The sequence below is a fragment of the Branchiostoma floridae genome, chromosome 8, assembly GCF_000003815.2.
Source record: "Branchiostoma floridae strain S238N-H82 chromosome 8, Bfl_VNyyK, whole genome shotgun sequence".
Classification (NCBI taxonomy): Eukaryota; Metazoa; Chordata; class Leptocardii; order Amphioxiformes; family Branchiostomatidae; genus Branchiostoma; species Branchiostoma floridae.
The window spans coordinates 16,971,346-16,987,475 of NC_049986.1; the positions used below are offsets into that span (position 1 = coordinate 16,971,346).

A 16,130-nucleotide genomic window follows, 5' to 3' on the forward strand; every position below is an offset into this window, starting at 1 on the left:
GAGGAGAGGCAGGGGCGTCGATGGTTTCCTCAGAGTTTTTCCAAATGTCGGAGGGAGACTACAAGGAGTTGGAGAAGACCATAATGGGAGTACAGGGACAGGTCATTCGGGAAGTACAGGAGAACAGGGAGCAGGCCAAGTTGATGGCCATGGCACAAGCGGTCAGCAGGTAAGCAACTTATATTAATAATAAGGAACCTTAAAACAACTCATCTCATCTATTCCTACTTAATCACTATAATTTTCCATTGGGAAACACAGACGATCTGACAACCAGCTTTCTCCACCCTTTCTGGATTTCTGTTTTTCTTTTTTTAATGTTTCACTTACATGAGGTGTCATACCTGTCCAATATATGATCCTTTCTGTTGTCTTCTCTTCTTTCATCTTCCCTGGAAGGTCCAAGTTGCGTCATGTTTTAGCTATCCTCCTGATTACTGGCAGAGTGCTCGTACCACTTCTTTAAAGTACCGTAGTACCTCTAAGTTGACTAGTAAGGATTGGGAAAGGTTATGACCTCAATCAAAAACTATGTAACAGGTAATTTCAAATTCCAAGAAAGTCAAATTCAAAGCAAGGTTTGACCGTGTTTTTCCTAAAGTCAGTGGCAATCAAAGTTACTTAATGCATGTATTATCACGTTGCAGCCTTAAGTTTGTATTCTTCTGATTGACATACATGACATTGGCCCTTCACCAAGTTCCCTCAAGTTCATCGGCCCAATTATTGGCCCTGGCTGATGGCGTACAGTATATCTTCATCGCGAAGAATGCAGCATCTGGCAAAAACACAACTGGGCCACAGTGCGTCCTACTTATTGTTGCCGAGAGATATTACTTTGTTCTATCTTGGCACATGCTTAAGTGTCAAAGTTGTTCCCTACCAAAGGACTGGAAAACATTTATATATACTGCATCCAGCAGAAACTAGGTTAACTGCCTGGCCCGTGCTGAGGTTGACTTGTACACTGACGCATGGAAACCTGCCAGGCCGGCTACACCCATGCCAACCGCACATGTCTTTGCGGCATGTTGACATACCTTGATGCACTTAACTTGGCAGCTTTGCGAGTCACCTAAGTTACTACCTCACACTCACAGCATCAGTCAAGCTGCTAGAGTGCCGTATGTTACATGCAAGGAAGCCATTAAGTGTCAGAGGATGAACATGTAGTCTTCACTCAAGGTTTATGGCAAAGCTGTCTTGTCCGGTTAGCTGCCAGTTAGCTGCCAAACAAAGACTATAGATGCAGAACCCAGTGACTCATGATGATGTTACAGCATGTTTCTCACCATGCAGAAAGGTCCTCAAATTGGAGAATGTTGAGCCTACTTGATGGTTACATTTTACAATGATAAACTTTACGTTAGAGTTTTAGCATCAAACCTTTACTTGCCATCTGGAGGTACAGGCTTGCCAACATCAGTGAAATTGATATAATCTGATTAAACCCGGTCATTTCCTGTCTTAAAGACTTGCTTGTAACAAGACTAACTGACCCAAATGGCTTAGCGCCACTTTAACTAGTTGACTACAATGCCCACACAAGTCCTATAGTATTGTATTCCATTGTAATAAGCATAAGAACCTTATGCTCAGTAGACAAGAAAATTACAGGAGGAAACACAGAAAAACTTTTAGCACTAGTTGTCCATACTGTAAGTACAGTAATTATGGTCATTTTGAAGTCATGCCAACAGATCTTTTGGTATTTTGGCTGTGACATCCTGCCAAGTGCATCAGGTGCCAAGCAGCCATCTGTGTGACTGTATATTAGTCACTACAAACAGGGTCTGCATATCAGCTTAACCACAAAGTCTTTGGCAACTTCCTCTACAGGGTTTCTGTATAGGTTGGACAGGAACACACATGTGAGCCTAGAATGTTTTTATCTCCCTCCTTAGGCATGGAAATAGGGCAACGTGTGCTATAACATTACCTGAATCTATTTGAATGTGTGGAGCCATTGTACAGTATTTTGTTCATTCATATTATTCTTAAAACCTATAGGAGCTATCACTGTTCTTGTTTACATCTGGGGTATTCAAAGACTTAGGCACTGGTAAACTGATGTTAGAAAACTGGCATTGATTGGTATAACGATTGAGGGTGTTTCCGATGCTGTGTGACCTTTCAAGTGTAGTGCCTTTAGCTACCTACATGTAGCCACCACCCACCCTTTTCAGGTCACCTTAGAATTCAATTTTGGACATTCCAACTGTCTGAAATTGTTTTCTGGTGGTCAGTTGCCAAGGCATCCTCCTACTGGAGAGTGTCTTTCTCTCAGGGTGTGTGATCACTTCTGACAGGAACGGGTCCTCCCCACGCAGGTAGCTTAATGACAGCACTACATGAAGCTAACTTTTGGCTCCACTCTAACTGTAAAAATCAAGTCTGGGAAATGACAAAAAAGGAAAATCTAAAACACTCTGTAGCATAACTTGTGCCTGTTCTGCAACTGAGGAATGGCTGAAGTTAAAGTTATGCAGTGCATATATAAGACAACTGCAAAAACATTTTGTAAACACTTCAGACTACACATTTTGTATATACCTAGTTTGTAAATACAGTCAATGATGCAGCAATGAAAGGGGGAGGGGCAAGATGAAAAGTATTAACAGTTTGAGAATTTCTTAAGACAATAAATGACAAAAATTGTTGTTTTTTCATAAGTGACATTACTCCTTCCATCATTTTTCTTATCCTTAACACTCTAGATCTTGTGTAACAAGCCTTGGCTTCCAGATGAGATATGGCAACTATGTCATATGCCAACTGACCTTGTCTGACATACATGACCTTCTTTCCAGGAGGTCCTTGAAAATAGACATGAGAGGAGACAGCTCTGCCCACGGAATGCCTCCTGCCCCATTAAACTCAGTGCATCGTACATAATAAATTCTTTGAACCCAAGACCCTAGGTCCAAATCGATTGCCACAGATGTCCACACATTTTATTGGTCATACTAGAATTTCAATGGTCTGTATCTATAGCTGGTATAATTGCCCTTCAGCATAACACCCTTACTATAGTAGGTAGTTTGTACAAAGTTGTAGATATGCTTGGTGGTATCAGCTGGTTGTATTACCCTGAACGACCTGTTTTATCTAACCCTGCACTTTAACATGTAGTTTTTATTGTTTGATTTTACAGCTATCTAATGAGGATGCCCCTACTCCCCTTGGTGGCAATATGTTATTGTTGAGTTTCAGTAAGTAATTAGTAGGTCTGACAAGCTCTAGTTTAACCTTTAACCTCTAACTATGCAAAGTTAGGCAGCTTGACCCTAAAACTTAACTTGTGCTGTTTCTTGTTCTGTATAGAACATGCGACAAAGTTTGACCCTAAAACCTGTGCTGTTTCTTGTTCTGTAGGGAACACGCGACAAAGATCAACCAACTGGAGCAGTCCCGTATTCACGATGCCAGCAAGCTACAGGAGCTGCAGTTCCAAATGCGTCGCCTAGCAACCGACCTGAACGAGGTGCGCACGGCCAACCAGCGGCAGTCCGTGGAGATGGAGGATCTCCGGGAGGAGAACGCAAACCTCCGCGCCGTCATGAGGGACATGATGTTTGGTAACGCCACCAAGGCTGGATCCACCTTACAGGCAGACTACAAGTCAATCCTGAAGCCCTGGGAGGGAACCAACTGGACCAAAGTGTTGTACCAGGCTCTGAAACTCATCGGACTTGATAAGAACGCAACTGACAGCCTGGAAACTCTGCTGAATGGGAAGGTGAGCTTTTCTGAGCAAGGAGAGGAATACGGAACAGGCGAGCCTAGCGAGGACCCTGTACAGATTTCAAACACCATCGTGGACGACACGGTGCGCAAGATGAAGAACGAAGTGACAGAACTGCAGGTGAAGTTTCGTGATCAGGCCAGTTTGCTGCTGCAGCTGGTTCTCCTACTGAGACAGGTGCAGGCTGAAAACAGGGAGCTCAGGTCCAAAGTCTCGTCCTTCAACATCTCGTTCTCAACGGCGCTGACCTACCTGGATCAGCTGCGAACCAAAACAGACCAGTTGGAACAACTGGTGCAGTACACGACCTTCGACCTGTCCGACATCCGCCAGACTGAGACCTTCCACAGTGCCCAGATCGCCAAGTTGGATGAACGCCTCCAGGAGTGTTGTGCAAAGGTTGAAGGGGTTGGTCTCCTTGGTGAGACAGCTGTCCTACCGCAGGCTTCCATGGACATCGCCCTCATGCCGATGGAACACCCCATGGAGACTGACATGGGCCTGAAAGTCGTGGACAATGACTATGGGATTGTCAAGAGGTCGGGATTACCGAGAGACTGCTCAGAGTTGTACGAGAAGGGCAAGACCATGTCAGGAAGGTACTACATTCGTCCAGACAACTCCGAGGCTTTCGCGGTGTACTGCGACATGGAAACAGCAGGAGGTGGGTGGACCGTGATACAGAGGAGAAGCGACGGTCTCGTAGACTTTTCGCGTACGTGGGACCAGTACAGAATGGGATTTGGAGTCGTCGTCAAAGACCACTGGCTCGGTAATGACAAGATCTACACGATATTGAAACAGGGAACATACAACTTGAGATTCGATTTGGGAAGTTGGGAGGGACAGCACAAATTTGCAGAGTACGAAAATTTCACTTTAGAAAGTGAGGATAGAAACTACACCCTACATATACAAGGGTACCATGGTAACGCAGGAGATGCCTTTATAGAGGTCCACAATAACCAGCCTTTTTCCACAAAGGGTCGTGTACATCTAAAACATGACAAGAGTAGAGCAACCTGTGCTGAGACATACAAGGGTGGATGGTGGTACCGAGACGACTGGTGTTACAACACTAACCTGAATGGTGTGTACTATGTAAAAGGAAACTACAGCAGTGCACAGGCAGACGGTGTGACATGGGTAAACTGGCTGGGATACTGGTACTCTCTCAAGTCTACCGAGATGAAAATTAGACCAGCTAGTTTCATGGGAAAGTCCACAGAAACTTAGCACCTTCAAGGTCTCTGTAACAAAGAGGATGCTATTTCTTTTTTACTTGAGGGTCCTAACTGATCTGTTGAATTAGAATAACTATAATATGAAAGAGAAAGAATTGTTTACAAAGCTCAAATTTTAGTTTCGTGTTCTATACCATTGTTAACTATTTTCTACTTGGAATGTAGAGTCGATTCCACATTACCAAGAGGATCTTTCTTGCCTTTTGTTCCAACATTTTGAAAATCTTTATAACATTCTAAATGTGATAAGTAACTGTTTAGAACTATTTATAACATCTGTGTGATGTTCTAAATATTTTCTATAGTGTTCATACATGTTAGAAACATTTCTAACATAAAATCCATTATTTCTGTTAGTTTCTAAACTGTTCCAACATAGATTCATCTTTTGTGATCATATGTTCGAACAGTGAAACAAAATGATGAAACTGGGCCAGTGGGCTGGGAAGAGAGCAATTCACACATCCCTGCCAAGTACAGGAAATTGTGTCTGTCGGACAGCTTTTCACAAAAGAGCCACTAGTGTCTACTAAAGATAATCTAAAAATACAAGACCCAAACAAAAGGTCCATCTTAGCAGCTTTGTTTATTGGGGTAATGAAATTTTTTATGGAGGAACAAAATGACGCAAATTGTTGGAACATATGATCACATGTTCCAACAATAACAAAAACACATAGATGTTTCTAAATTTTTCTAAATAAAGAGATATTTGTACCATTAATTTCCCAATGTTTCCAACATATATAGATAGGTTCAAACATGTTCAAACTTTCAGTTTCAATTGTTTGAACAATTTAGAACTTCAGTGACTGAAATATTCTTTTGCTTAGAATAGTTCAAACTTATTACAAATATCATTTCAAAACCCTCTCGGTGACTCGGAATCAACTCTATTGTGTACAACAAATTAAAGTAAAGCTTAACAAAAACTTAAACTAGTACCAATTTCTGGAAATTGGTCCCACTTGGTCTTTTACATAAATGACTGAAAAAAATATTTACACATACTAAAACTATTGTATTTTAGGTTTGTTTGCTTGCTATAAAGTTCACAATAATTTTATATCTTTCAAATTGATATTGTTGATTTCAAGTTGGTGCTATGGATGTAAATAATGTGACCCACAAGCAATAGCAGGGAAATGTGGTGTAGAAGCATATTATTGTTATTACTAGTGTTTTAACGAATTCTGTACAAAGAGAGGAACTTAAACTGTTACGTTTCATAGTGATACAAACATGTTTAACTCAGTAACATTCAAATCTATATTGAAAATAAAGGTAGGTTGTATTACCTCACAATAAAAATGACTATTTGTTGTTGTAGGTGCCTCTTTCTTAGTCATACTCAAGTTGTATACCTGTCTGATTATAGAAACATCTTTCAGTATGTTGAAGATTCTGAGGTAATATATGAGGTTATCTCCATATTCCATAAGCATTTATCTGCCAGCTAACATACATGTGTATCTGCCACGTTGATATGCTAAAGTTTAGACATACATGTACTGGACTCCATTATACTGGGAGATGTTGCATTGGACGTCTTTTTCAGGATGTTAGATGTGAACTGCTGGAACATGTCCGTAGACATTACAGCTGAGACAGCACACCAGTACATTTTGTCTTGTTCACTTTAAATGATACAGCTGTGTGGAGGTCAACAGGTCATTGACCTCTATCAGGACTGGCAGGCTGTCCTTTATTCTGGTGGAACCAGTCACACTAGCAGTTGATATAATGGAGTTTTTTGTGGGGTGTTTCAGGGGGGGATTTTCAGGGAGGTAAGTGAGCTCATTTGGTTTTAAGGCCCCCTTTCCACTACATGGCAATCCCTGATGACTGTTCAGAAACCAATAATAGGTTTGTGTGAAAAAGTATGATGTAAAAGACAACAAGAAACACACAAAACACACAAAAGATTTTTTCAATGTCTATGAAATTAATTCAGCAATTACTCAAATTTTTGGTCCTTCAGGTCACAGCCTATAGAAGAAGGGAGCGTTAGCCGCACAGAAGAATTTAATGTTTGGGCTGTAACATGACTTACCAAGTTCCTGGGAACTGAGTTCTCCATCAGACAGGCACCTGTCTCCACATCCCACATTCTCAAGGAGTTGTCTCTGGACCCTGTACACACCTGAGTATTGTCTAAAACAAATGGCACAATCAAACAAACAAAAATGATACTGACCATCAATCTTCAGTTACTCAGGCTAAGATTTTTCTAATCTAACTCTTAAATGTAAAAATAGTAAAGGTGTGATGTGTAGGTGATCATAGTAAAGTTTAGTTTCTTAAGCAATTGCAATATTTCATGCAAGGACTTATATGCATACACACTACCAGCATGTATTACAGCAATGCATGTAAAATGCATCACAGTTCAAAGCTGCTAGGTGACACTGCTGCACTACTACAAGGACAACTATTAGGGTTACAGCATGCAAGGAGTGACAGTACAGGGAAGAAACTTTCTTTGTATAACATGTAGTTTTCAGTATTTGTGCAGACAGAAAGATACTTTTACATTTACAGGCTACCAACCAATGGCAGAAATTACACATGCTAAGTACAAAATTTAAAACAGAAATCAGAATTTTAATGGTCGGGTAAGCAAACAACAAATATGTATATCGGATTCCTGTTTATCAACAAACCTGGATTTATTGTGAGCCCCATAACCACCATAGTGTGCCCACGGAAGGCTCTGATGGGGTTTGTGTCGATGTTGCTGAGTTTCCACATCAGAACAGTCTTGTCACGTGAAGCACTGAATGCAGCATCCAGCCCTGCACTGTACGCTACCTGTCAAAATAATAGACTCATATCATTATCCTACAATACAGCTTAACAATCTCAACAGCATGCAGATGAACTACACAATACCATGCATTCATTTAACCCTTAGAAACGTTTCTTAGACAGAAAGACAAATACTTCCAACCAACATTTCTAATTCAAGTTCAATGATTAAAAAAATAAAATGTATTCCTTGCAAACATTCTATCTACATAACATAATACATTGATGTATTATTCTTTTCTTTTTTGTTCTAGATTTTAAATCATTGCTATTTCACAATATTACCAACATTATGAGAAGATGTCCAACCTTGGTAACCTCCCTCGAGTGCCCACTCCATCTTCTTTTAACAGCACCATGTGTCCAGTCATACAGCACCACTGTCTGGAACAAACATAAAACATGGTCAACAAAACCTCTGTATCACTCTTCCTAATTGTAAATAAAATGTGACAGTGGGGCTCAGGCGTCACCAACTGACCATTCCAAATGATTCGGACCCTTTTGGTGTAGCACAACTAGATTGTGAACTGGCAGGCCAAGGTTTGAATCCCAGATTAGCCAGGAGACTGTTTCTACTTGCCTCTAATATTTCGCTTGATCCCTACCTTGTCACTGCTGCCTGTGAGACACAGCCCTGGTCTGACAGGTGCCAGACAGGTGACGGCATCACTGTGCGCCTGCGGCAGCTGCTTACTGCCGCTCATCGTCACGATCCCGTCCTGGGATGACTTCTGGGAGCTGCTAGTAGATCTGAACGGTTTAAAGCATTGATCTTCAATTGAGGTGAAGCAACTTGGTAGTGCACTGGCGCTTCACTATGGTTTACATCAGTTCATCCCAGATCCCATCCAACTATTATATTGATAATTGAGTCTTGGTAAGTTTTGCATGCAGAGGTTTATCACTTTATGACTAATGTCACCCTCCAGATGAGAGAGCAACTCTAATTATGAAAAAATGGTTGATTGAAATTGAAAGCCAAGTCTACACAAGTGACCACGTCTACATGAGGACCACCTGATCAATGTGACTTTTTGCTGCATGGTCCCTACAATAATTTTTTTTCAATTGACACAGGCAATCTTAGGTGGAAGCCACATATCAATGACATTACAGCCAAAGCCAACAGCACCTTGGGGTTTGTCCGACGCAACTTAAGGGGGGCAAGTAAAGAGGTAAGAGCTAAGGCTTACACTTCCATAGTCCGCCCTAAGTTAGAATACTGTTCTTCAGTCTGGGACCCCCACAAACTAAAACACGCACAAACAAACAGCCTTAAGGAGAAGCTGGAATCAGTCCAGCGTAGGGCTGCCAGGTTTGTCACAGGCAACTACAAACAATCCACCAGTAATACATCACTACAACAATCACTTGGATGGGCGACCCAAGCACAGAGAAGACAACAAGCACGACTTACACTAATGTACAAGGCAGTCAACAACCTCATTGCAATACCTATCCACAGCATACTTACACAAAACAACAACATTACAAGAGGTCACAACCAACGTTTCCATACCTTAACATGCAAAACCGAAACATACAGGGCAAGTTACTTCCCCCGGACAGTCATAGAGTGGAATAGCCTGCCTGAACATCTGATACATACCACCTCCGTAGAACACTTCAAAGCCGGGGTAGCCAAGTATTATGGCTACCCTAGCTCTACCCAGCTGTAAGACCGAACTATGCCCTAGCAACTTGTACAGCACAGCACTGTTATTTTTGTCTGTTGAATGAATACGTTTATTTTTTTTCAGTATTTTTGTCTCACCACCACCGGTTTGCTAGGGCATCCTCACTCCCCTGGGCACAAAGTCCCGCGAGGGGCATTGCCCAGTATTTCGTAGATGTAGATGTAGATGCATAAATATTAATAAACCGGTCTACTGTGACTACCTGTCCACAACCAGATTTTCTCAGTCCCCTGGCCTGGATGGTCTTCTTGGGCAAGTTTTGATGCATTTACAAAAAAATCTTAAATCAAATTTCAAATGAGTACCAAAATGCAGTAATTTAATAATTACTGCATATTGTGAGCAGAAGGCGTTTACGTTACCAATACGCCGCACATGTGAAAAATATATTATAATTATTCAACAACAAATTTATGACAGCAGCAAATAAACTTGTCTATTCCTTCTGAAATGACCTCACCTCCCTCTCGTCCGTTTATCCTTACTGTGGCTCTTCCCCATCCCTTCCTGTCATCTTACACGGTCAGAAAACACGTCTGTTCCCTCTGAAATGTCCACCCAACGTTTCCATAGCAAATTTTCTTGTCAAGAATGCCGCCAAATAAATACTTCCGGGTTGGATATAGACAGTACCACTAATAAATGGGATACCAAATAGTCAAGATATAATATTGTGCCATTATATAGCTTCTAAATATCTAAAATATTCTTTAATATACAATTACTGTTTAATCAAAATACTATCATCCTTAAAATTAACTTTTGAGTGGTATTTTTTTGTTAACAAAATATTTTGTCCCCCAAATACAAGTGTACTAGTCTAAGTTAGGTAACATAGGGTCATTGACCCCTGTGCAGAACTGTCACAGTCACAAGATCAGATCAACAGAGCCGACTGGCAGGTTTCTCAATGTTAGCTCAGCCGTAGGCATTTGACAGAGAACCGTAGGGCAGTATGATATAAGAGAAGTACTCCACGATACGTTTGAAGCAGAGAAAGATCCGGGTTTGCCTTTAAGTTAGAGAGGAAAGTTTACCACGGGACAACCGGGATCGCGACGCAGGTAACTTACACCTGTATACAGGCCACGTGCGTGTCTTGTGACCCTGTCCATAGTTTTGTTGCGAGCTCCTGAAAACTGGTCAACAGTTTTGTTCCCCTGAAGGTAAGTCTAAAACGTGCAGCCTATATTTTAATTCGTACGCGACTTATAGTTGGCCAACATTGCATTTGAGGATCATTACATGACGTAGAATTTGTTTTATTATGCAAGTAAGACCCTGTTACATAACAATGTAAACCTTTAAGTTATCAGTCTAAAGAGCACCTGATTAACGTTACATACCAAATACATGTAATATAAGACATAACATCTTACTAGTACTTTTTGATAATAATATCACGGTTATGATGCACAAAGCAGGTGGTAGACAGAGTAATTTACATGTTGATTTGCATTCTGATATGCTGATTTATATATCAATTAGTTATTTCATCTACCAATGTCCTTTTGTCAAATACCCTAGATGTAAACAAATAGCAATGTTATAATCATATTCAAGTTGTGGCCCATAAGCAATTGTGTTTTATTTCAGAAGGAGTGGTACTGAAAAAGAAAAGCAGCCATGAACTTAATACAGCTGTTCCGTTCGGAGGGTTACCCCCTGTATGTTTTATGTGTCCTGCTGGCCACCTATCTGCTGAACCAGTTAGACCGGTACATCCTGGCCACCACCAGCGCACCCATGGCACGGGACATACACTTCGGGGACCAGGTGTGTCTGGAAAACGACACTGTCACCTACACCGGGAACATCACATGCAAATCAGCGGGTTCTGAACCAAGGTATGGACTGTATTAATTATTGTATCTGGTGACAGTTGCATTGATTATATGGATAGTTATTTGCATATCGTGAAACATGAAGCTCCCCCAAAATGGTGATGATGGTATCAGCAAAATCATTTCACATCAAGCTTTTGGAACTTAAGCTTGTCAATTTTAAGGTATTTTGACATGCTTTTTAGCAGGAACAGGAATTTTGGTGTCACAGATATAGTCTGCTAGCTTGTAGGTCTTGAATTCAATGTAAAAATGTACCAATCCTTTAGTGAGGCAAAGGGTAATGCTAACAGTACCTTTTTTCATGAGTGTTGGATAATGAACAACATTAATTACAGCATGCATTTAATAGTCAACATCTCTTAACTGTTACCTATTTTTCCCAGCTGCACCAATCTGACCAACGCTAATGGTACGGAGTACTGTCTGTGGGAGTATAATGGCAGTGGTGAACAGTACCAGATCCTGGTGGGACCAGCCTTCACTGTGGTCTACACCATCACTGGGGTGGTGCTGGGATTCATAGCTGACATCTGGACCAGGTCATTATTTTTCGAGGCTTGCTTTTTGCAGATGTAGAAGTGCAACTGACATGAGGTTACTGGTAACTCCCAACCCCTTGGTTCAAAGTACATGTAGCTGATCGCAACCCAGTACAAAAAGAATGGACAGTAAAAGTGTATTATGAGCCGAAAAAATGGCCGCAGAGAGCCTGCTATGGAGGTTAGGTTCAGAGGCAGGTTTAACAGTGACTGGACAGTATGCAAGCTACTTACTTTTAAAAATAGGTAGTATGCAAGCTACTCTGCTTGCATCCTTTTTGTTGATACTGTACAGTCATGCACCTTACAATCATTAGTTTTGGAATCCATGTACAGTATGGCCTCATCTGAAACAACTGACCTTTTTATTATGTCTTTGTGAGAAGGACTTCTATTTGTGGCTAAATCTATAAAAATTGTGCTCTTTTCTTTGTCAGGAAATACATTCTGGTGGTGTGCCTGATGCTCTGGAGTGGAGTGACCATACTTACAGGGTTTGCTCATGAGTACTGGCAGGTCGTGCTGTTGAGATTTGCCCTGGGGATAGGGTAAGAACCCTGAATATTGTTTCTGTATATATACTATATAGTAAAATATTGTATTAATTTTCACTGCTAGCTCTCTTGTTTTCTATTTTTTCAAGTTCAACATTCAAGGCAATGAATTGTATTTTATTTGCTGTATCTAAATGCTGAACATTTAAACAAACTGTACACATTTTAGAATGCATTGCCACTGATATTTCCTCTGTCTCTACATCAACAGTCAGGCAGGCTGCACACCTTTTGCTGCTAGTATCATCGCTGACTATTTCTCAGAGGTGAGTAGAAGATGCAGCTTTTATGTCCTGACTTTGTGTCATGAAACACCAAAGCACAAGTAATGTAACAGTCATAGGTAATAGGTAAGGAAAATGAAAACAAGATAGATTTAAAAAGAATGGTTACTTGATCCTACATATACAAAGACCTCATATCAAATGTTTTCCATGCACAAACTACTTACAAAAGTTATGATGTTGCCATAATTCTCTATTCTCAATGTCTTGTTTTACTACTTTCTCTCTAGGAAATGCGAGGCTCTGCCATGGGGTTTTACAACTGGGGCATCTACACAGGGTACAGCCTTTCCTATGCCATGGGGAACTACATCACGAAGGCTAACATCAATGGACAGGTAACTATTAAGTTGGTATTCTTGTGTACATTTAAGACTTTTCAAAAGGTGGCTAGTCCAATGATGGGATATGATCGAAAGTTTTTTAGTATTCATTTGAACATGAGAAATTTCCATTTCAAAAATTCCGTCTTCCATGTAACACTTCTGAAAGCCTTGATTCTTCCCTGGAGAATAGATTGAACATATTTATTTTCCTTGTCAGGGTTGGAGATGGGCCTACTTCATCTCAGGGATACCAGGTTTTCTAGTTGGCCTGCTGATTCTGCTGACTGTGAAGGAACCAGAGAGAAGGAAGACGGCTAAGGAGAAGGAGAAGGATTATGACCTGTCCCCCCTGAGGAAACTGATGACCATCCTTAGATGCTTCCTCAACCCGTCACTGATGATGCTGATAATCGCCGGCTCAGTCAGAAATGCAGGTACAAGGATATTCGCATTTCTGTACAGTTGATTTATGGTCGAGTACCCGGGGCGTAGTTATTTCTTCATGTGTAGTGTTCAATCAACATAGCTGCCCACAGCAAGCTCCACAGGCACAGTGCAGCAGTTGGTTAGATTTCATAAGGTAAATAAATGACCTGTCAAAACTACAATATAATTAGCCAGTATTACCCTGTGCCTACCAAGATTTGCAAATCTGGATTCACCCAGGCACGGCATTGATCCTGTTTTGAGAAGCCAGGGATTAAGTGTCTGAATCTCGGCTTCGAGTGGAAGTTAAGCTCTGCTATTGCTAAGTTGAGCTCTGAATTCAGCATCATGCTGCATGGATTGACAAATCAAGCTTTGAACGGGTCTTAAACTTGGCCTGTGCTATTAAGAAAGAAGCACTACAAACATTCACAATTTTTACACCACAAATATTCACAATTGTTTATCAGAAAGTTTTTACCAACACATGCACCTATTCCTTTTCAGCTGGCTATATCTGGGGTAACAACACCCAGCTGTTCTTTGACCACTACTACAAGGACTCCAACGTGGGGTTGTGGATGTCCTGGGTGCCGCTGGTGGGGGGTTCTTGCGGCGTGCTGTTTGGGGGGTTCATCTCGGACAGGGTGGTGAAACGTGTGGGCCCCCAGGGCAGGATATGGGTGTTGGTCATCAGTCAGGTGAGGAAATCTGATGTCATTGACTAAGAATTTCGTTTTGCGACATACATCTACAGTGTTTGTCTACATCAAGTGTTTTGCGGTTACAGTATTGATTTTTAGTTCTCATACTGCTACAGTCATTACTGTATGGTTGGTTATCAAACTGCTGGCATTTTAGACAAGGGTACATTCTCTCCTCAATCCTGTTCCTTTTTAAAGTATCACTATTGACAGGGTAATACCTTAAACTACCTCAGGCTCAGTCCACAAGGTATCAGAGTCCATCTGATACTGCCATATTGTATTTATGTGTGAATGCCTATGCCTATCATATTTGGGTATTTCATTTCAAATTTCAAGAGGTACAGAGGCACTGTACTATATACAGAATAACAAGTGGTTTGTGATAACCCAATGATCTTAGATTGTACTGTATTTGACCCCTGCTTACATGAACTAATTATTTAAAACTGTAAATTACCCTTTTCCCCCAGTTATGTGCAGCCCCCTTTGCAGCCCTTGCCCTGTACCTGGAGCCTCCGTACGCCTTCTTGATGCTCATTCCCTCCAACATCATCGGTGAGATGTGGGTCGGCGTGACACTGGCTGTCGTGGTAGAGCTCGTGCCGTCCTACATCCGTACGTCCACCGTTGCCGTGTACCTGTTCATCAGTACCAACATCGGGGGGAACTCCCCGCTGCTCGTCACGCCACTGAGGAAAGCGACAAGCTTCAGAACGGCGCTGACCATCTTGTTCCCGGGGCTGTATGTGGCAGGTGGGTGTTGTGACTGACTTCTTGTTCCCATTGTTGACACCAAGACAGCTGACTATCCATACATGTATGTGTATAAAATCAACTCTCCTGTACAGTGTACTTTCTGATCAAACTCTATATCTGCAGAGCCTCTTACAGCTATAACAGGGCTCGAAATACTTTTTCCCGCCTACCTGCACTGGTGCAGGTAATATTGAAAATTACCCGCACCCGACAAATTTGGAGCCCTGTATGATAGATTTGAATACCAGGCTATTTGAAATTTTTAAAACCTCTTTCTCCAATATCTAACAAAACTGTATGTTAAATAGCATCAAATTGAATGTAAGTATATGCCCAACCACTTTCAAATCTAGAGTAACGTTGATGTGCATTGAGTAGTTGACTAACATGATGTGCTTGTAAGATCGAGCATCTCTATGGAGCTTATGATGAGATACTCTGTATTACAGGTTCCCTGCTGTTTGTGTTGACCTTGCTGGTTCTGCGGAGGGACATCAAGAAGGTCAAACAGGAGGAGGAGGAGAGACAGCTGTTGTTGAACAAGGGGGAAGGACCAGAGGCTGAGGAGACTTACGGAGCTCAGCGCACATGAACAGATAATACTGATAGTGGGGGTGGATGGGGTAGCATTCTATTGTAAAACTGTAGAAGCCAGTTAATTGCACAACGGATTAACGCACAATTCTGTTAACTGCACCGACTTCCAAACCATTGGGGTCCAGTTGGATAACTTTGCATTATTGCACCAGCCGGATAATTGTACGAAATGCGCTGGCAAAGACATTGTAGGTTGTGCAATTAAACGGCTTCTACTGTTACAGTACTAGTTCACCTTTATCCTAGTGGTAGCCAAGCTATATGCATTGTTTTTAAAAACTAGCTAAGGGTATTTAGGGATATCAAGTTGACAACCACCTTTTAAAATTGCAACATTTTCAAAACTCTGCAGTTTGAAACCACTTGACTTGATATCCCTTTTCTTTATAACAACAAAAATGGGTTACCCTGCGGATAAAGGTGAAAAGGGCTATCTGCAAAAGTTAATGGGATGCTCTGTTATGAAAAGAAGAAATTTATACTCCAAAAAGAATTGTCACGTAATAAAATCTCTGCTGTAAATGTTAATGATATGATGAGGAGCTCAATGTTTTTTTTCTAATTTTGTTTCCAAACATACTAAAGAGCTATGTGTAT

General features: G+C 41.2%; 3 protein-coding genes across 3 annotated transcripts in view; 2 read left to right on the forward strand and 1 right to left on the reverse strand.

Moving 5' to 3' along the window:
* The window catches only part of LOC118420818 (WD repeat-containing protein 31-like), a 32,032-nt gene extending 21,910 nt beyond the window's left edge, over positions 1–10,122 (reverse strand). Inside the window, exons 1-5 of the mRNA XM_035827834.1 lie at positions 9,958–10,122; positions 8,406–8,550; positions 8,107–8,181; positions 7,653–7,800; positions 7,043–7,143 (exon numbers count right to left, since the gene is read on the reverse strand). Of these exons, the coding sequence (XP_035683727.1) occupies positions 7,043–7,143; positions 7,653–7,800; positions 8,107–8,181; positions 8,406–8,550; positions 9,958–9,998 (510 nt within the window). The 5' untranslated portion in view covers positions 9,999–10,122. The remainder of the gene's footprint in view (positions 1–7,042; positions 7,144–7,652; positions 7,801–8,106; positions 8,182–8,405; positions 8,551–9,957) is intronic.
* On the forward strand, positions 3,303–5,147 carry LOC118420817 (angiopoietin-related protein 7-like). Its single transcript, XM_035827833.1, has one exon. The coding sequence runs from the start codon at positions 3,455–3,457 to the stop codon at positions 4,979–4,981; it is 1,527 nt and encodes a 508-aa protein (XP_035683726.1). The 5' UTR covers positions 3,303–3,454; the 3' UTR covers positions 4,982–5,147.
* Positions 10,123–11,069: 947 nt separating the features above from the next.
* Positions 11,070–15,546, forward strand: LOC118421515 (MFS-type efflux pump MSMEG_3705-like). Its single transcript, XM_035828828.1, has 9 exons — positions 11,070–11,344; positions 11,728–11,883; positions 12,321–12,431; positions 12,649–12,703; positions 12,952–13,059; positions 13,265–13,481; positions 13,981–14,174; positions 14,651–14,933; positions 15,386–15,546. Exons 1-9 carry the CDS (start codon positions 11,124–11,126, stop codon positions 15,526–15,528), a joined length of 1,488 nt encoding a protein of 495 aa, XP_035684721.1. The 5' UTR covers positions 11,070–11,123; the 3' UTR covers positions 15,529–15,546.
* Positions 15,547–16,130: the final 584 nt, after the last annotated feature.

Excerpts from the sequence above, each read along its gene's own strand:
- LOC118421515 (XM_035828828.1), top strand. The coding sequence starts at position 11,124 with ATGAACTTAATACAGCTGTTCCGTTCGGAGGGTTACCCCCTGTATGTT. Across the intron at positions 12,704-12,951 it reads TCGCTGACTATTTCTCAGAG|GAAATGCGAGGCTCTGCCAT; the intron begins GTGAGTAGAAGA and ends CTTTCTCTCTAG. Across the intron at positions 14,175-14,650 it reads GGGTGTTGGTCATCAGTCAG|TTATGTGCAGCCCCCTTTGC; the intron begins GTGAGGAAATCT and ends CTTTTCCCCCAG.
- LOC118420817 (XM_035827833.1), top strand. The coding sequence starts at position 3,455 with ATGCGTCGCCTAGCAACCGACCTGAACGAGGTGCGCACGGCCAACCAG.